The sequence below is a fragment of the Rhinolophus sinicus genome, chromosome X, assembly GCF_036562045.2.
Source record: "Rhinolophus sinicus isolate RSC01 chromosome X, ASM3656204v1, whole genome shotgun sequence".
In the NCBI taxonomy this organism is placed as follows: Eukaryota; Metazoa; Chordata; class Mammalia; order Chiroptera; family Rhinolophidae; genus Rhinolophus; species Rhinolophus sinicus.
The window spans coordinates 25,367,470-25,389,167 of record NC_133768.1 but is presented as its reverse complement, the minus strand read 5'-3'; the positions used below and the strand labels follow the sequence as shown (position 1 = coordinate 25,389,167).

The 21,698-nt window shown below is 35.6% G+C and overlaps 1 protein-coding gene across 8 annotated transcripts in view; it reads left to right on the top strand.

Moving 5' to 3' along the window:
- The window catches only part of DMD (dystrophin), a 2,125,071-nt gene that overhangs the window by 1,472,595 nt on the left and 630,778 nt on the right, over nucleotides 1-21,698 (top strand). For all 8 annotated transcript variants that reach the window (XM_074323908.1, XM_074323912.1, XM_074323913.1 and 5 more), the window contains one exon: nucleotides 10,161-10,393. In XM_074323908.1, the coding sequence (XP_074180009.1) occupies nucleotides 10,161-10,393 (233 nt within the window). The remainder of the gene's footprint in view (nucleotides 1-10,160; nucleotides 10,394-21,698) is intronic.

Here is a 21,698-nt window from a genome sequence, read left to right as displayed (position 1 = left end):
GGTAAATGTTTAAATAAAAATATTTATTACGGTAAAAGTCACATTGCCATTAATCCCCCTCAAAATACTCCCCCTCACTTCAAACACACTTATCTCATCATTCTTGCCACTTTCTGAAGCAGTTATGGAAGCCATCTTTCGTGAGTGTCTTTAGTTGCACTGTTATGGCTGCCTCGATGTCCTGAATTGATTCAAAACGTTTACCTTTCATGGTCGTTTTGACTTTGGAGAAGAGCCAGAAGTCACATGATGCCAGATCCGGTGAATAAGGTGGATGAGGGCACACCATAATGGTTTTATTTGACAGAAATTGCCATACACCAGAAGTGATGTATGACACGGAGCATGGTCATGATGGAGGGTGAACTACAAATATTCATGAAAGAGGACTTCCAGAACTGCTTCAGAAAGTGGCAAGGACCATGGGATAAGTGTGTTCAAAGCTTGGGGGAGTATTTTGAGGGGGGTTAAATGTGGTGTGTCTTTTACTGTAATAAATTTTATTTAAACATTCACCGTATTTTTCGATCACACCTCGTATGCCTTAACAGCTCTGCTGAATATACTGCACCTCATTCCGGTATTGATAACAACAGCAGCAAATGTTGGTTGAGGCCCTACTGTGTGTCAGTCATTGCACTGGGTTTGGTAAGGATGAAAAAAACATGAATCATTACTTACCTCAAGTAGCTTATCTCATCTCATAGGTGAGGCTTGTGAGGGCCTAGAGCACATATGACAACTTTAGAAACTCATTGCTAGTTATTTTGCTATTTAGAGTAAAAATGTAATTTACCCAAACAAATATGAGATTCATTTAGACTGAATTCTATAGAGAGCACTGCTTATCTGGTTTTGCTCATGCTTGAGTGCAGAATCTTATCTCGGAGATTCAGGTAGGAGCAATTCTATTCAAAGCAAACAAACAAAAAACAGATTGGAGTATTTAATTCAGGAACTTTTAAGGTGCTAAAAATTTTGGTAGAATAGCGGTACATTTTCTGTAATTAGAAATGTATGATGTTCTCTAGCAGGTTATACCCAAATGGATACATAGATTTTATTCTCATACGAGTTTGGGAATTGGTGATTATCCTTCATCAATAACATGGTGTTTGTTATGGGCTAGTGTGGCTTTTCTTCCCTTCTCTTCTGCACTGGGCTACTTGCTTCATGGCTCTCATTATTATATTCTCTACTTTGTTCATTTGCAAAGTTGTAAGTGCACTGACAATGAATTTCTACTAAAGACATTGCTTTTCAAATATCCTGTAAAATGCTGGTTCTCTGATTTACAGGCATCATAGAATGACTACAGGCATCTGCAATTCTCTGTCTTTCACACTTGAACTTGAAGACCGTTTCTGTCCTACCTGTATTCCCTTTACTGGATCATCATTTTTGTTATTTCTGGAGCAATGGCAAGGGCATTTTAAATCCTGTTCTGGATACAGGTCTTTAATACATAAAAATGACTGCTGTATCAGTTATCCATTACTGTGTAACAAACTACTCCCAAATATACTGGCTTAAAATATGAATCATTTACTTAGCTCATAATTTGGAGGGTCTGCTTTGGGCTTATCTAGGACGTTCTTTTGCTGGTCTCAGCCGGGTTCATTCATGCATGCCTGGTCAGTTGGTAGTTGGCCTCACTCATATGTCTGGCACTTGGTGGTTACTGGATGAGGCAATGGGTCTGACAAGGCCTCTTGCCTATCCTTTCATAGGCTAGTATAGTTCACATAGTGGTGAAAGTGTTCCAAGTATAGCCCAGTTCTCAAGCATTTCTCAAGCCTTTGCTTATGTCATGTTCACTAATATTCCATTGGCCAAAACAAGTCACTTGGCCAATCCATATTCAAGGAGTGGAGAAATATCCCATAGTTCTTGATGGGCAGATCTGAACTATCCTATTACAAGGGTGTAGATTCAGAAAGGGAAAGAATTTGTGGACACTTACTCTCTAACCAGAGATGCTTTCATTTTTATCACCAAGACATTTCCTGTGTAATGTTATTCAGTATTCCCTGGCAGCTATGGCTTCTGGTATTTACTGTTTCTGCCCAATATCACGTGGATAAGAGAAGCATTTAACAATTGCACTTGACCTATACATCTGAAATACAAGAGCGCGCAAGCTTGGATAGGCATAAAGGATGTCCAGTACAAATGCTAAACAAGTATAATATAAACCCAACACACACACACACACACACACACACACACACACACACACACACACACAGGGTGGAGGGAGGAGGAGAAAGACAGACAGACAGACAGAGAGAGAGAGAGAGAGAGAGAGAGAGAGAGAGAGAGAGAACAGTGATTCTCTACCAGAGGCAATTTTACCCCCTCAGAGGACATTTGATAATGTCTGGAAACATCTTTGATTGTCATAATTGGGAAGGTGCTATGGCCAAGGATACTGATAAACATCCTATAATGCACAGGACAGCCACCTACACCAAAGAATTATCCATGCCAAAATGTCAGTAGTGCTGAGGTTGAGAAACCCTGCTTTTTATTGAGTTCATGTAGGATGAATTCATATAATGAGAGTTATAGAAAGGCACTTTGAAGATGCAAACTAAGAAAGGAAAAGGCAGTGATTATTTCTATCTTCAAATTAGTGAAGGAAGGATGCATGTTTGGGTGAAGTCACATTGCAGATACTACTCAAGAATAATATTTACTTGAGGAAAGAAGTCGGATGCACTTGATTGTTATAATCCATCTTTTCACAGCTAGTTCAAGGTGATCTTCTCTGCCAAATTAGATTAGGTATTATATGTATTTTGTGGGTACCATATGTTGTAAACTATAGCTCTTGGAGTCAAAAGTATTTGAGTGATTAATAAGTCATGCATATTGAGTAGGACGTGTAGGCAAAGTATCTAATGATCAGATCATTCTTAGAAATATGTGTAGAGGTTAAGCACATTCTCTGGGCATTTTCACTTGTTAATGTGAGATTCTGAGCAATTTGCTTTACCTTTTGGTAAAATGTAAATAATCCCTATCCTAAAAATTGTTTGGTGAAAATTAAGTAACACATGGTTTATACATATCTTTGCCTAGCACATGGAAAACCCTGAGTAAATGATGGTGGTGATGGTAGTGTTTGTGGTAATCTCTCTTCCTTTCAAGTAGCAACAAATATTTCTTTTTTTGATTATTTCTTTTTAAATGTGTATTGGAGAATATTGGGGAACAGTGTGTTTTTCCAGGACCCATCAGCTCAAAGTCAAGTCGTTGTTTTCACTCTAGTTGTGGAGGGCACAGCTCACTGGCCCATGTGGGGATCGAACCGGTGACATTGGTGTTATGAGCACTGCGCTCTAACCATTGAGCCAACCGGCCGCCCTTGAATTATATTCTTAATAGCAGGAAATAGTCAATTGAAAAGTAACAAAGACAAAGTAGTGCCACTGAGCTTTAAAAGTCTACAGCTCCCACACCTAACAATTTTTGTTTCTAAAACCCAGAAATACAGTTAGTTATCATGAACCCTTGAGGTCCAATTCCCCAGGCCTTGCCTATGTATAGCACAAGCCCTTATTGTGCTTCAATATGAATAATTGATGATGTTTGAGTCACATATTTTATTTTGTCTTTAGAATTATGAGAAAGAATATAGATAAAAATCAATGTTTATGTTTTTATAACATTTGTTTCTAATTTTCCACCTGTACCTACAAATAACAAACATTTAGAGGGATGAATCAAGGTTCTTCCTTGCCAACATACAATAGGTTTTTCTTTCTGAGTCCCTATATTATGATTTCTATTTTTGTTACCAAGTACTTTCTAATTCTTACATATTTCATTAAGCTACATGCTATCCTTTCAAATATTCAAAAAGAAAAGTATTCCCAAAGGTTGCTTACCTAGATAATAGTTATTTTATCTATTGGGTGTATGGAAGGGGCTAAACAATCTTTCCTGTAACTCATAGTATTAAGTAGTAATGCAGTTTGACCATACATACAGAATGGTACTTTTTAGATATTTTTGTTAGTATGAGTACAATAATGTATCATCTTGCCTGATTTTTTAAGTATAAAAGTAAAGAAAATGTTACCTACGTTCATGCAAGATAGAAATACAATATGTGCTTCTTGCTTTCTTGTCAACCAAAGGAGACTTGTGAATTACAGAAAACCACATGTGAATACTTCAAAGGAAGTAATCCAAACACATTGTGTGTATGTGTTTTTAAAAGATTTAGTAGCTCCTTTAAATCTCTAAGTAAAGCTCTTAGTCTGACTAATCATGTACCCTTGAAACCAATTAAATTTTCAGACTAGAGAAATGTTCTTTAAACACTTTTGGAAAAAAAAAAAAAAGAGATTTCCCTCATAAAGCCAACACCTTTTAATTAACAAAATATTCAGAGCAAAGATGTGGTTTGTAATAGTATATTATACCTACTGTTATTCATGCTACTATTCTGGTGTGCCAAACTCAATTCATTTCAGCTATTTTGAGCTTGACTTTCTCTTTGCTTAACTATGAAACGAAAAATACAGTTTTTAGTAGAGTTATTTTAATTTTCTAATGAACGCATGAGAAAGATATGTTATAATCAACAGTAGTCAGACTCTACAGGATGGGGGGGATATATATATATATATACACACACACATACATATATATGATGTATGTACGTATCTGTTTGGCTTAATCATACATGTTGTAACACATGTGGTTCTGGCATGAACTAATTAAGCAGGAAAGATGTCAGTGTCTACTGCTGGAGGGACATTTAATAGTGTAACACCATAAGGACTATTTTCCATCATGACCCCATGAAGGAAGAGATAACTTCAACAGACTTGAGACAAATAACCTTGGTCTCCATGGTGATTAGAGAGGCTGAGATCTAAAGAAGCATTTCTAGGGACAACTTCTTATTACCCGAGTGGCTCAAGGCAAGGGGTGGATGTCAGGCAAGAATAATCCGCTGTGACTATGAGGGCATTAAATGGGACATGGAGAAAAGGACCCCTGCTGGCCGGAGGGGAAGCCATTTCCCATGCTCTTCAGGGAGGAGAACCAGGAGACCTATCCCAGAATGCCATGTCTAAGATTCTGTGTAATACGAAGTTTATGTATCCTAACTCCTTACCTGATAGGATTATGGTTTGAAAGACCTCTGGGCAAATCCCCTTTCCATCTTCTAAATTATGGTTAACAGAAAACAGAAACAAACATCTCCCCCAACCATTAGAGTAAAGATTCTGTTCCTCAGTCTGAGCAAAACCACTCAAACTGTCCCCTTACAGATCTGACCAGTCTGCACTTTACCTAATGAGGTGCTTTGCTTATGTTTCTGGTAACATGACACAGTGGAAAGAACCCCATTTTTTTATTTTTACATAAAAGTACAGGCACCTGAAAATGCAGTATGAATCAATATGATATACATAATAAAATAAGATAAATGCTCTCAGGACCTCAAAATTTCTCCTTTGAAACACCTTGCTTAATAAAAAAATATATGTAAGAAAAAATATATACATGCATGGACCTAGCAGTAACTCTTTTTAGGAAAAATGAAATATTTTAATAGTGTTCAAGATGGAATTGGCCCTAATAAAATGTGTGAAGTAGATGGAGATTAGTCTCTTTCCACTTTATGTTACAACTTTTTTTTCTACTCTTGGAGACCCAAAGTTTCTGAGTTTAGAATCCAGCTCTCAGTTACTTTCAGATACCTTTTAGCCATATACAGAAAGAAGAAAAGATCTAATAATGGTACAATATTTTGTTCTTCCTAGTGATCGTTAGATTTAAGTAATAAAATGTTAAAGACTTCAAAGTATTTAGGACCCTAAAGAATGGTGTAATTCTTTGCCTTATGGAGACTTTTTCATTACAAGTTTTCCTGGACCTTCAAAAAACACAGAAAGCTGGAGTTGAGATTTGAAGAGAAATGAGATTTTTGTTTTGGGAAAGGAGAGAAGTATAGAGCATAGGGAAGGCCACAAAGGTGTGAAATGGCCCGTGCTAATTAGAGACTGCTGAATACAGACTGAGCTGTGCGAAGCATGGGAAGAATGGAAGGCAGTGAGGCTGGAGTGTGAAGTCTGGTTCAAGAAACACAGAGCCCAGAATGCCGTGCTAATTTAGAAAGTGGGTAACCAGTAAACAGTGAGCAGCAAAAAGCAAATAAGAAGGAAAAAACACACCCAGCATACCTACAAGCTGTCAGAACAATGCTAGGGTGTGACTTACATACATCAATTCATAAAATACTTAGTTCCATGAGATGGCACTGTTTTCTTCATTATGCAGGTGAACACTCTGAGGCTCAGAAAAGTTCAGTTTGGCAAGCATGTGATAATGTCTTATCTCAAGATGCCTGTAATGTTGTCCAAGGTTGTATGTCTAGGAAATGGTAAGGCCAACTATCTGTGAGGGAAGGAGTATTATAATTGACATTTTCCAGAGGAGTACCTGGAGATTCAAAGAGGTTGAGCAACCTGTCTAGGGTTACACAGCTAAGAAATGGCAGAGCAAGGATTTAAATTCCACAGTCTAGTCCTAGATAGTCTGTTTTACATTTTCTTTTTTGATCTAACATCCTTCCCCCCCCTTGATAGAAAAGTGGGGAGCAAAAGAGTTGATTGGTTCTATTTTCTCTCTTTAATGTTTGACCTTCCATTGTCTGCCCAAAGCAGTGGCTCTTCCTCCATTGTCTTTTGCTGTTGTTCTGAAAATAGCTAAAATGACCTAAACAGCAAGAACATAGGCATGTTCTGTGTTCTTATCGTCAAGAAACAATCCTTTGAGGTTGTTATCTTTTAGCACTCACCCTGAGTAAAAGGTCTTTTGGTTTACTGAAAAAGCTTACTGTACATAAACCTTTTGTTTAGTTGCATTCATTTATCTAGGGGCCATCAGTTGAGCACCTACTGTATTGCAGGACCTGTGTGATTTGCACGGGATAGAGCAGTGAGCAAGAGGGACGCATTTTCCCCTCCCTTTCCCACCAGTATAGAGATGTTTTCAGATGTTGCGTGCTAGAGGAGAGGAGACCAGCAATGAATGGCCTGACCAGTCCATAAGTGAGATCATCAGCCCATGACTGCCCATGTAGCTGCATGGCTCGACCTCTCAACCCTCCTCTCAATATCTTTCAACTTACTTTGTACTTGGTGATACTTCTTCCTTTTTCCTCACTGGAGAATTTTGTGATCTCACCCCAATGTCATTTGTTTATGGTTTTTAGTCATCTTGACTCACTCTCTGTTTTTCAGTCTCTGGCCCTAGCCTTTCTTTTCAATAGACTTCTTTTTTTTTTTTTTTTAGTGTGCTTTCCAGAACACAGTTGAAGTCTGATAATTCTCTGCATTCTTATCCTTCACTGTATTGAAATTTGAGATGACACAATCATTTCCACTTCATTAAATGCTTCTTTTTTTGGTCAGAAGTAAGTGTGGAGAAAAAAAAAATCTCACTCCTGCTGTCTTTTGAGGGTCAAGTTTTCAACGAGTAAAGTTTAAAAAAAAAAAAAAAAAAAAAAAAACATTTCCCAACACTTCCCAGAACTTTGAAATCCTCCCAAATGGCCATATGTTGCTTTGGTTATCTATTGTGTATCTATTTGAGAATAATTTGGTCATATTTTCTACTTAGCCAGACATTCTTGGAATTTAGCTCTCTCTTCATCCTCACGCATGCGTCCTCCCCAGGGATTCAGGTCCTCTCTTGGAATTCCTTTTAAGATTTCTAAATGTTGTTGGCTCCCGTGCTTCTCTGACTGTTGGATCACAAGATGCGATTTCTGCTTCAGATTGTTTCATTCTTTCTAGAAATAGCCTCAGAGTGGTGAGATAGCTTCAAGGAACAATTTCCTCTTTATCTCCTCAGTATTATTGTCTTTCAGTTATTACTTCTTGGCATTAGTCTTTTAACTCTGACACCTCACTTTTTTTTTCATCCTGCCTTGTTCAAAATTATTTCTTTCATCTGTAGGAACCACTTGTTGTCTCTGAGAAGCTTGAGACAAGGCATCCCTCCATTCCTCTCCTCATCTTCAACAACGACAAAAAACAAAAACAAACAAACAAAAAACCACCTTGAAAGTGCAGAAACCAATACAACTATGAAAAGGAATTATAGCCACCTTAGAATGGAATGCTAACATGGCACATTTTTCTCATGTACCTGGAACACTTCCCTTGTTGTCCATGCCTCTCTGGTCTCCCACTGAGATGTTGTCTTTTGCAGCTTTCCCTCAAAGCTTCCTTCCTGCACTGTATAGTCAGTCCACTATTTCTTTGCTACTGGTCTATTGGATATATTAGGCTCCAGAAACCATTGCTTATAAACAGAGGCATTTTCTACCCCTCATCACTCCCCTTTGATAACCCAGCTTTTGTTGGTACTATCAATTCACACCAGCAAGTTCAGCCCCCTTCAGTAAGTATAGGGCCACAAGTAGACCTTTGACTGCGTTTTCCTCAGATATTTTCACGTATTTCTACCCCTGATCTCCAACTTCTCACCATATTTGCTCATCCCTGTGTTTCTTATTTATCAGGTGTTTATAAAAATAGTAATACCTAACATCATTACCTACTAATGGCAGGAACTATGCTAATATTGTTGTTGTGATTTTTCTGGCATTGTTCTATGTATATTTCTTATATTAGTCATTGAATCTACACAACTGCCCCTGTGACATTTACCCTATTTTGATCCCTCCTTTACTGAGGAGAAAAATGAGGTTAAGTAACGTAACCAAGGTCACAGACTTTCTAAGGCAGAGAGCAGGATTCTCTCCCAAGTGCTTTTACTCAGTAACTTCAGATCTTAAACATTACCACGGGCTATCTTACACTACAGTGTTCAATGCTATTAATATTAATTTAATATCCCTTAATGACCTTGAAGCAGCTTATCATATCCAAGTAGAAAAACTCTGATTTTCCAAAACTGATGTAGCCTGGGTTTTCCTCACTGCTGGCCACTTTATTACCGGTCTGAAAGAAAAGGAAAAAAATATGGTAAACTGCTCCCAATATAAAACACAGAGCAAAGAACGGAACATTTCATTGGCTTTGATTTCCCTAGAGTCCACCTCCAAAGTAATTTACTTCCTATTCAAGAAAATCGTTAAGTCAGAAATAAGATCTTATCCAATCTTTCCTTTTGCTTTTTTTTTCCTTGAATGAAAAAAATAAGTAAAAATTACTCACCTGACAATGTCTCAATGCTCTTTTTATTTTTTTAACCAGTTCCATAATCTATATAACTGTTCTTGACAAAGACTATTTAAATTAAATTAATTGTCCAGCCATGAGAATAAGCAAAATCATTTTGAAAGACTGTGTATTACTGAAATGTGTATTAATGCGTACTAGTGAATAGTCTGAATCTTTGAATTTTCTATCATGTAGTACTATGTAAAGTATCCACATTCTTAGGAAAAAATATATAATGCCATAAGTAATACTTTGGTTCAAATCATTGCCCTTCAATTAAAGTTGTTTTATTGTTACTGAAATTGTCTGATTACTCTCCCTAGGACTTCCAATACTATGTTGACTAACAGTGATAGCAGGGAGCAACCCTGTCTTGTTCCTGATTTTAGAGGGAAGGTTTTCAGTTTTTTTACCATTAAGTATAATATTAGCACAATGGAATATTACTCAGCCATAAGAAAAGATGAAATACTGCCATTTGCGACAACATGGATGGATCTTGAGATTATTATGCTAAGCAAAATAAGTCAGACAGAAAAAGTCAAGAACCATATGACTTCACTGATATGTGGGATATAAAATTGAAAGCAACAAAGGAACAAGACAAACAAACAAAGAAACAAAAACTCATAGACACAGAAAACAGTTTAGTGGCTACCAAAAGGTACGAGGGGCGTGGAAGAAGAGGGAAAAGGGAGTCAAATATATGGTGATGGAAGGAGAACTGGCTCTGAGTGGTGAACACACAATGCAATATATAGATGATGTGTTATTGAAACCTATATAATTTTACTAACCAAGGTCATGCCAATAAATTTAATAAAAATAAATTTTAACAAAAGAAATTATCTTTTTAGCTTGTATTTCTAATTTTTCTCTTTTTTTTTTTTTTTTTTTGTTTTTTGTTTTTTGTTTTTGTCCTTTTTGGAAAAAAAAATTTAGCTCCTAGTCAGACTGTTACTCTGGTGACACAACCCGTGGTTACCAAGGAAACTGCCATCTCCAAACTAGAAATGCCATCTTCTTTGCTGTTGGAGGTACCTGCTTTAGCAGATTTCAACCGGGCTTGGACAGAACTTACCGACTGGCTGTCTCTGCTTGATCGAGTTATAAAATCACAGAGAGTGATGGTGGGTGACCTCGAAGACATCAACGAGATGATCATAAAGCAGAAGGTATGGGCAAAAAAAGAGAAAAGCTGACAGGGGCTTTTCTTGCAAGTGAAGATTTTCCACAAGTCAATTTACTCTCCTAGACCATTTCCCATCAGTTTTTAGGCAGCTTTTCTCTGTCAGCAAACATACTACTCTCTCTACTCTATTCAGCCCAAGTATGATCAAGGAAACAAATTAATGCAATTATCTAAAACAGCCATAAATTAAAAGGGAATAATAATACAAGGAAATAAAGCATAAACCTTACAAGTAAAATTGGCTTAATTAAATTCACTAAACAACTGGTATTTTTAAAATCTATTTAATAGCAAAGAAGTAGCTCAATTGAGCTGTTTACATTTAAACTGTTTGTTTTGTCACTCTGCAACCACAATATATTACAGAATCGAATATAATAACCTGGGAATTAGTTATTTATTCTTCTGAGTTGTCTGTGCCAATTTTCCTACTCCGACGATAAGGATAATTGAAAGGAGCTATAAATTTAAAAAAAGAAAAGTAACAAAATGTAATATATTTTAAAATACCTTAGACCTTAATTTTGGTATTTATGCAATGCCGTACTCAAATAAGCATGTTTTTAATACAAAGATTGCATTTCTTAGCCTCATTTGATTCCATTCTACAAAATTCTGACATCAGCTAGAATAGAAACATAAGAATACATTTATATAAATATGGTTCACCTAGCTAGAACAAATATAGTATATATTTTTATATTTCTGAATGAATAAAAAAGTAATTTTGAAAGATTTACACAGTACAGTTATTTCACCTGTAATGATTTTCAAGGCTTTTCTAAAGAAATAATAAATTATACTGAAGGTTTTTAATTGTTAGAGAACTACTTTTTGAAAAAAACAAGGAATAAGGCCCACAAATTTCTTTTTAAAATAAACGTCAGCGATTCAGCAGGAATAAAAAAGTCTTGATAGTAAACAACCTGCATATAAAGTACCCTGAGCTTAGACTTAGAAGACCTGAATTTAATGGGCTTTCTTTGTCATTTGCAAATGACATGATTGTGGTCAAATCGTTTTCCAGATATTGGTTTCCTCTTCTGGGTACAGAGCACACAGAATTCACACTCACCATATACTGATAGATATGTATGTATATAAAGATATTCAAATATCACACACACACACACACACACAAACACACTTTGTTTTATTACTGCTTTGTAACAAGAATTAGTAACCATTTTTCAGAAAAAGCTATTGAGGCTCATAATCACGCTCCTAGTAAGTAACAGAGCAAAGCTTCAATTCCAAGTCTGTTTGGTTCCAAACCCTGTGTTCTTACTGTGTACACTGCCTACGTCACCAATGGCTACCATTTGGTGATGTAAAATACATATGCATATGTATATTGTATGTAAAGTCTACATCAGGCACCATGCTAGGCATTTTACACTTGCAGTGTGCTGATACATAGAGAAACAAAAGGTATATTCTTTCATAATATCATGCTGAGTTATACCAGTACTTTGAGGGCTACCATATGTTATAATGGTTAAAGCTAAGACTTTGGAGTTAGACTTTCTGGATTCAAAGCTTGGCTCCGCTACTACAGCTGTGTGATATTGGGTAGGTTATTCACCCTCCCTGCACCTGAGTTTATCTATCTGTACACTGTGGATAATGACACTATCTGCCTTATAGGTTGTCGTGAGGAATTAAGTTAGGTAGTACATGAAAAATGCTTCCTACCTCACTTTGCTTGCTGCAAGTATTCAGCTAATGTTAGTAATGAAAATTAGGTTCTATGACAAACTCTGTACATCTGCCTACTCATGGCATTTGTATTGTGCAAACTGTGTTATATGAATATTATTATATGATATTATATGATATTACATGATAATAAGAGTGTGTTACCATATCTGTCCCCCGTTCCGCCATTGACATTACGGCCTCCTATAAAAGGTAATAGATATTAGAATGGGAAAGAAAGTCCACACGCCCTTGGGAAGGGTTTGTGAGCCTTGCCTTTAAGGAAAGCATTGACCTATTCAGTAATCTTCAGAGTTCTCCAAATAAATATGTCTTTTCCGGAAAGGGTGACTAATTTAATGCCTCTTGAAAGTGATAGTCTTTGAGTATAAGTCCAAAATTAATTTAGAAAAGTTCAGATGCCATGTGTAGGGTCACAGAAAGCAAAGATTTATAAATGTCATGTGTATGGGGGGAGGTGTGTATTCCTTTTCTTGCTAAATAGTGGGGATGTTTTTTCTTGCTTCTTCTGCTCATGTTAAAAACTATAAAGACATTGTCAGCTCTTGCGTTTTATAGCTGCAATCACTAAATATTCAGTAAGATGACCCTAAATCAACATTAAACAAATGTGTTTGTGTAGAGGGGGACAAAAGAGAAAGGTTAAGGTCGGGGAAGTGTTTATTATAATATCAGGAAGTAAATATTTCCTCTATGGAAGATTTTAAATTAAAAAATTCTAATTTTAATATTTGAAGTTTGAGAAAAGAGGTAATATTCTAAAAGACCTTTATAAACTATAAAACACTCAATGCCTATTTATTCATATGTTTTTTAATAAAATTGTATTGAGTTACTACTAAGTGCCTGGCAAATACACAGTTGGACAAGACAGGAATGTACAGATTAAAACAGGTGAAGAAAAAAAAACAGTAATAGCACTATGATGGAAATAAATTTCAGGATAATACCTAGCACATATTTAGCACTAATGCCAATCACTGATCCAGTATATCTGATGTATTAATGCTCACAACACGGTGAGATTGACACTAAAGCACAGTGAGGTTAAATGGCTGCCCAAGGTCAAGTAGTGAAGAGACAGCATTGGAATTGGAACCCAAGCAGTCTAATTCCAGAGTCCCCACCTTTATCCATCATGGTTTTCTACTCCCTGGGCATGCTTTGGGTGATACTCTGGGGACGTAGTTCAGGGAGAAGGCACCTAACTAAGCCAGGGAAGAGCACAGATGTCAGGAAAAGCTTCTTGAAAAAGATAAAACTTAAGCCAAGCATTAAAGAACAAGTTGTAAGTAACAGGTCGATAAAATGAAAGGGAACAAACTACTTTTCACTAAAGTGGGAAACAATATGGTGTGTTATAGAAGTTGTAATTTTATTGGCTGAAATTAAGGGTATATGATGAGAAAGAAACTAAGAGGTTGAATAGAGAAGGGCGGTGCCAAAAATGGGAATCTGTCCTTGCCAGACTAAGGAGTTTTGATTATGGCCTGCAGGCCGTAACAACCCTCGAAGGATTTTAAACAAAGAAGGAAAATCCTCAAATGTAGTTTAGTTGTATATAAATTAGGGTTCTCTGGAGGCCAGCAACAGAAAACATCCCCTGATGAAATTAAGTAGAAAGTAAATTTACTGGGATTAGTATAAAGGCAATGGGAAAGGCTTAGAGAAAGAAAAGAGACCTGAGCGTGCCTGGCCTGCGTATCTAGTTAGCAGGAAGTACTGGAGGCTCTTTGTGATATTCTTTTTTTCTCCATCCTGTGTAACTATTCACAATGTAAAGTCCTGGCACAGAGAGTCCAGTTGACCTTGTTTGGGTCACACACCCCATCTTTTAGCGAAAGGAGAGCAGAGAACTTTTATTTGAATCCCTCTCCTTCCTAAGCCCCTCACGAGGGAATAGTAATTTCCCCCAAAGAAACCAGGGTCTGTTGAAAATAGAAGAGGGAAAGGATGCAGAGCAGCCAATACACAATAAATGTCCACTGAACTCAAGCAAGGATATGTAGAATAGGGTGAAGGACAGAGCAAATACACAAAGGAGATTTGAAGGTGGTGATTATGATCTAAGCAATATGTTTATCTATTCCAACTTTGCATCATGGTGACCTGAAATAAAGACCATTTATATCCCAGTACCTAAATATAAGTTTGTTTAATTCTTGCACGTACAGTAATTGGTTCGTAATAAATGTAGATTTCTTGATGGATGATGTGGATGAAATGTGATAAGGAAGCCCCATTTTTAACAGACATTGGAGTTTGGAAATTATAGCTGCAAAACATCAGAAGTTAGGCAAAATGATATAACAAAACATGATATGACTCTAGGAGAACTTAGTATTGAATTTATGAGATGCAGGCCAAACTTAAGACATGCAATGTCCATTATACCCAGAAAGGGAATAAGGACATGGCTTTTGAATAGTTAAGTTTTCATAGTTCTGGACCTTCAATTTGAAATCGCATATTTATATTTGCTTTCTGTTCTCCTTTAGCACAAGTTGTTTGATTAAATTCTTATTTTAGAAAATAGAGCGCTGCTACTATTTTGAAATGAAAATAATTTTTACAAAGTGAATTCCATTAGGCAAAAAAATGGAAGTTAAATTATAATACAACTTTAACTTTTTAAAGATTGTAAAATGTAGCCATGTGAAAAATTAAGCAACTCGGCTGCTTAATTTTAGAGAGTAAAAAAACATACTATTATATTGCAGAGAAGTAGACGTGTAAACTATGCCAATTAAGCCTTTAAAAGCAAAACCTGCATAAAGCTCCAAGTTTATTTTCTAAAATTGTGAGTTGATAGCAAGGATTTGTAATTTATAGTTTAATGTCAGAGAAATCTGATAACAAAATGTCTTCCATATTTTGCTACATGTGTAAGTAAAATTGCTCTAAAACAAAATTGTTTTGACAGTTATTCACAGTTTTCTTTTAATGACTTAATCTATCAAATAAGGGAGAAATATGTCTAGAGTTTTTCTCTGAAAATGATGATTACCTATGACTCTTAGGGAAGGAAGGAGGGAACAATAGAGGAGGGGTAGAAGGGAAGAAGGAAGGAAAGAGAGGAAAGGAAGAAGGGAAGAGGAAGAAGGAAGGAAAGAAAGAAAGAAGGGAGAGAGAGAGAGAGGGAGGGAAGGAGGAAAGAAAATTAGGGAGGGAAAAAAGCGAGGGAGGAAAGGAGAAATGAAAGAAGGAATGGAAAGTGGGAGGGAGAGCGAGGTTGGGGAGATAGGGAGGAGGCTGACAAATGTGAGATGTTTGTGGCAGTAGAGAACTATGTTGCTGTCAACACATCTCATAGGGTGGCCTTATGATATCATTATTTTGTAAACTACTGGTGTCTGATTGCCCATGCTAAATAAATTATAGTCTTTTTTCAAGCATTTTGGCCAGGTGTTCAGGGTAATTCACCACAAAATCTGAACCACAGGCACTGTATTGAATAAAGAATTGAATTGGCAAAGGAGTCTATCCTCTAATAAGACCTCTCCAGGTGGAGCTTGAGACAAATTAGCCAATCTGGGCAAGATGATAATAGCATTGTTCAAGATTCATTTTTAACTACACATTACACCGCTACCTGGGAGATTTCATTATCCAAAGATTGAATAAGCAGTTTTAGTGGAAACAGTGTATATTTAAATGGGAAATAATTACTTAGATGTGTTTAATTTTTTTATTGTTAAGGTCAAAGTCTTTAATAAAAATTGTGTGATTTTTTTTAAACTCTACACAAAAAAATAATTGAATGCCTCCAGAAGCATTCTGATTATAACTTTTGTCGGATAAATTCAACCACAATCTGATGACAAAAGAACTTGTCTAGCATGGACCTAGAAGGATTGGTGGAACAATGTGTGGAAAACATGGCATTGATTGTTTAACTAAAAACAAATGAAGAAGTATGTTCATTGGTATTACTTTATTGTCATGAGCACAGCAGAAAAGTGGGCATCACAAATAGCTTCCTTCATTCAACCAATGAGAAACGTTACAGACATTATAATTAATTAGTGTAAGATCATTTGGTAAATGTAATTATCCTAATGTAAATCCAGATTTCTTGGGAATAGATGATGTTTACTTTTTTTCTATGATCTCCTTCCCCTTATTTCTCCACATATTGCTTAGATAATGATAATCACCACCTTCAAATCTCCTCATTTCTCCACCAAAATTATAATGAAACAGTTTATTTCCATGGGTATCCAACGGATTTCACAAGTTAGATGACAATCACTTTAGGGTGAGGGCATTGATTTTTTTTCTTTTATCAAACAGCCATCCTGCCCTCATAATCTCATCTGTTCATCATGCATAATCTTGTTTAAGAAACGCCATCCAGAGTGTGTCATCTTTCCATATATAGGTGTGTGGCATTCTACAAAGACTAATGTTATCTGCTTGGCTGAAGATATTTGCCGATTTTCTACTGCAATTATCTTGTAACAAGCGTACATGTCTCCTGTAGAAAGCTCATAACTCTGTGGATCACTGCTCCACTTGCATACAATTTTTTTTCCTTAACCTAATGAGAGCCAAATTCAGTATTATCTTCACTGAAGGATGTAAAGATATGTCAATGTTGGTAATATGACTTATACTTTCTGGTCATGATGAAATAAACTCCCCTAAATATAAAGGTCATAGAGTTGCAAACAAACGCACACAATAAAAATTCACTTTCTAAGTCTCATAATTTTTATGGAACATGATACTATCCACTCTTTTTGCTTAAAGATAAACATAAGCTTTATCAGACCACATATTTCAAAGTTTATGAATGGAAATGCACATCTTATTATATTTCAATTCAATTCACTGTAAAATTTTCTGTCAAAACCTTATCAAGTAAAACTGAACCATGGTATTTACATGGATTCTGATAAAATGTCAGTATATTGTGTTTTCAATGAAATACCGGTGGGATCCTGATAAGGAAGTTTATGTTTGTCATTGTTTTTAAGTAGTGAATTCTATTTACCAATTTCCTTGCTTGAGTCTAGATATGGGTTCGTTTATATGAAATGACTTTTATTATTTTCATAAAAGTACCTATAATCTGGGATCTTCTCTAGCTCTTATAAGAAAGCAATATAAGTAATTCAGTATCTTTAATCATTTTGAAAGCTACATAATGTTGTTATACCCTCAATATTATTACTGCTTTTGGAACTTTATGTTTTGCAATAATTTTGGGTCCTTGAAATCTATAACTGAAATTATAGTGTGTTATAATGTAAGTTCTTATTATTACTCTGTGATGGTAATGTTAGGTAATGTTAATGTCAGGTGCATGGTTCTTTGTTCCTTCATTCTTTAGTTCAACAAATTGTCTTTGAAAACCCATGTTACATAGCACACTAAAGGCAGGTAAGGAACTATTAGGAAATGACAGAAAGAAGTGGTGGAGGAAAAGTTTGGATTTAAATTGGATTTCCCGTGTATGTTAGCAAGTTACTGAGAATAAGCTGAACCAATGATCACACATCACTATTAATAAGTGTTTCTGTACATGTATCCACAGTTTTCTGTATGTGATTACTTCCATTGACATGATAAATATATGTGTACATATTATTAACGTACATATAAAGTAGACATTTTAATAGTCTGCAATGAAAGTAAATACTACTAATGGTTTTTTTTTCCTCCTTCAAATGGCTACTTTGGAGACCCCTAAGTTACAGTGTCATGCAGATTTATTAGAAATATAATGACTATCTTTTAAGGGCTTTGGTATAAGACTAAGTTTTTATTCACCTGTTACTTATTGAACACTTGCTGGTGAAAGACGTCAGTATTATTTGCTCTTGGACTTTAAAAATAAGAAGACTATATTCTGTAATTTTAGAGTGCATCTTCTATGAGAGAAGCATAAAAGGTAGAGTATAGTAACTGACCCGAGAAAAAATGCTAAGGTGTTTCAGTTATCTACATATTATAAGGAATGAATCAATCATTTATTTTCTTTTTATATGTGCCTGCCTCTCTCATATAGAAGAAAGTTAAGCTAGACTTCTCTTTCCAGATGTCTTATTAATTTTTACTTGATTACCTAAAGGTGAAAATTTATTTTTGCATGATATGCTTTAATGTTTTTAATTTTCATAAACTAAGCTGATTGATCAGCAAATTTCCAAGGTGATCATACCTGCATTGTTTTCAGGAGAGAAGCAGTAGGATTTAACCATGTTCTTGTGATCTTTTATGAATTCACTAAAAATAATACCAGGGTTTCTAGAGTGATTTCAGTCAATTCTATTTGATTTCTAAAAATAACTTTGAATAGAATTTTAATCATTCATAAATCCTTCCAGATTCCCTCATCTTTATGTGTTACATTCTGTGTAAATAAGGACCATAATATTCAAGAATTATGTATTTCCTTTAATTTATATAAGGAAAGAATATCTTCTTTATTTATCTCAAAAGTAGAAATGCTTTGATTTACCTGACATAGTCTTCCTCCAATTATGGAAGCAGAATAAACTTTGTAATGATAGATGTTACCCTCCCCCGCAACTAATTTAATCTATGTTTAGCTCTAGGATTATTTTTAAACCTTCCATGTAGAAATAAGAAAAACTACAGCCACCGGGAAGGTTTGGGGCAAAAGTAAATCTATACTTTAAAAAGTAGAGAGAAGAGAATAATTTACACTTAACTCCTTCATGCCTTTTCTCCCTGAAATGCAAAAGAACTAGATTGTGATGAGAGGGAAAATAATCTGTAGCAACTCCTTTAAGGCTAAGCTTTTCTGTCATGTCATATTATGTAAAAATCATAAAAAGCTGCCACAGATAGGACCATAAATGCCCTTTGAGAAATTTGACATAAAAATCAAAGTGCCTCTTTACTATACTTCCCCAAGTTCTATTTTATTTTTTCTTAAGTTATATAATAAGTATTAGGCACTAGAATAGGACAGTTTTCAGGGACATATAATAGCAGTTAGAAATAATACAAGCGGGCAAAGAGCTGTATATAATAAGATTTTACAGTAAAACTGTTATCTAAATCAAAATGAGAATGTATTTCATTTTCAGAATTGGGAAACTTTTTTGATGAGAACCATGCAAGCATTTCAAGGTGTAAGTTCTAACCAAATCCAATTATGAGGTAACCACACCAGCGATTTAGGGTCCCTTCACAATTCTTAAAGTTGATGATAATGATTAGAAATGTAGAGTTGACTGGTTTGTCAGAGCATTGAAGCCTTTGAGATCTATCTCTGCCTTCTCTGTGAAACTTGTTTTGATAAGTCCAATCTGTATTGGTCTTCTTAATCAATAATTCACTGCAAAATTATTTTGTCCGTTCACTATATATTTGCTTGTAAAGCTGCTTCTATTGTTTTGATCTTCTCTTTTAAAACATTGATTGTCATTTCACTTTTTACATTTTAGCCTTTGGAATGAATTTAAATTTCCTTAAAGACAAGCATAGTATTCTATTATATTTACTGTAGCAGCTAAGGACACACTAGGTGTTTTGTAAATATTGTGGGTTTACTTTAATCTTCATGGATGACTACTTTACTTAGCATTTGGAATTTAACAATCTGTTATAGAGCCATATGCATATTTATGTTTATTGTAACATATAAATGCAGCATGATTTATGTCTGTTTTTGTCAGTGATGAATGAAAGGCTCCTGGGAATTAAATTTACCACATCAAGCAAAAGCAATTATAATTTTAGACTCGAAGAATTTTAAAATTTTAGAAATTAAAGGTTCCTTTTTTTTCTGATTATTACCATTAGAGTTGTGTTTGGCTGCATGTGACAAAATCCTCACTGCAATAGCTTATCCAGATAGAAGTGAATTTTTCTCACATAACCAGACCTCCAGAATTGTGTGTTCCAGGGTAGGTCCAGTAGCCACAAAATCATGTGTCCCACCCCTTCTTTAGCCATCCCCAGCAGTCCTCCGCGTGTAGTTTCCGTTCCTTCCTGCGGTCTCAAGACGTCTACACTGCCTCTAGGCGTCACATCTGCGTTTTCGAATGGAAAAGGAGGAAATGAAGAGAGTGAATGCATGTGCCAGGAGTGTCAGCTCCTCTTTCTAAAGAAAACAAAACCATTTTTGGCAGCCCCACGTGGAATGATGAGAAATGTGCCACGTGACCATTCCTAACTTGAAGGGACCCTGGGATGTCAGAGTATGTTAAATGAGTAGGAGTGTTTCTGTATTTATAATTCAGAGTAAAACTGGTGACCTAATCCTAAAACCTTGCTGCTCCGAGCAAAATTTGCGTTATTTTAGTTAAGAAGGAAAGTATGAATATTGGGTAGGCAACTGGCTTTGCCTCCTAATAAGAAGCTCGCCATTTATTTATTTATTTATTTATTTATTTATTTATTTATTTATATTAGTTTCAGGTGTACAAAGCAATGTAATCGTTAGACATTTATACCGCTCTCAACGTGATAACCAACCCCAATCTACTGCCCCTCTCATATTATATATAGCTGTTACAATTCCATTGACTCTATTCCCTATGCTGTACTTTACATCCCGTGAATATATATAGATATATATAGAGATTTTTTTTAAATAATAGTTGACATTCAATATTATTCTACTTCAGCTTCAGGTGTACAGCGCAGTGGTGAGGCATCTACACAGTATGAAATGATCCCCCTGATAAGTCCAGTGCCCATCTGGCACCCTACATAGTCTTTACAACATTATTGATTATATTCCCCATGCTGTATTTCATATCCCTGTGACTATACTTTGACTACTAATTTGCACTTTCTAATCCCTTCACTTTCTCCCCCATCCCACCCTCCTCCCATCTAGCAACCATCAGTGTTTTTGTTCCCTATATCTCTGAGTCTATTACTGTTTTGTTTGTTTGTTTATTCTGTTCCTTAGATTCCACGTATAAGTGAGATCATATGGTATTTATCTTTCTCTGTCTGACTTATTTCATTCAGCATAGTATCCTCTAGGTCCATCCATGTTGTTGCAAATGGTAAGATTTCATTCTTTTTTATGGCCGAGTAATACTTCATTGTATAAATGTACCACAGTTTCTTTATCTAATCGTCTATTGATGGGCATTTTGGTTGTTTCCATATCTTGGCAATTTGAATAGCACTGCAGTAAACATAGGGGTGCATATATTTTTTCAAAGTAATGTTATGGAATTTTCTCAATAGATACCCAGGAGTAGAATTGCTGGGTCATAAGTTCCATGTTTAATTTTTTTGAGGAATCTCCATACTGTTTTCCATAGTGGCTGCACCAATCTGCAATCCCACCAACAGTGCATGAGGATTCCTTTTTCTCCACATCCTCACCAACACCTGTTGTTTGTTGATTTATTGATGATAGCCATTCTGACAGGAGTGAGGTGGTATCTCATTGTGATTTTTATTTACATTTCTCTAATGATTAGTGACGTTGAGCATTTTTTCATATGTCTGTTGGCCATCTGTATGTCCTCTTTAGAGAAATGTCTCTTCATATCCTCTGCCCATTTTTCAGTTGGGTTGTTTGTTTTTTTCACGTTGAATTGTATGAGGTTTTTTTTATATAAATTTTG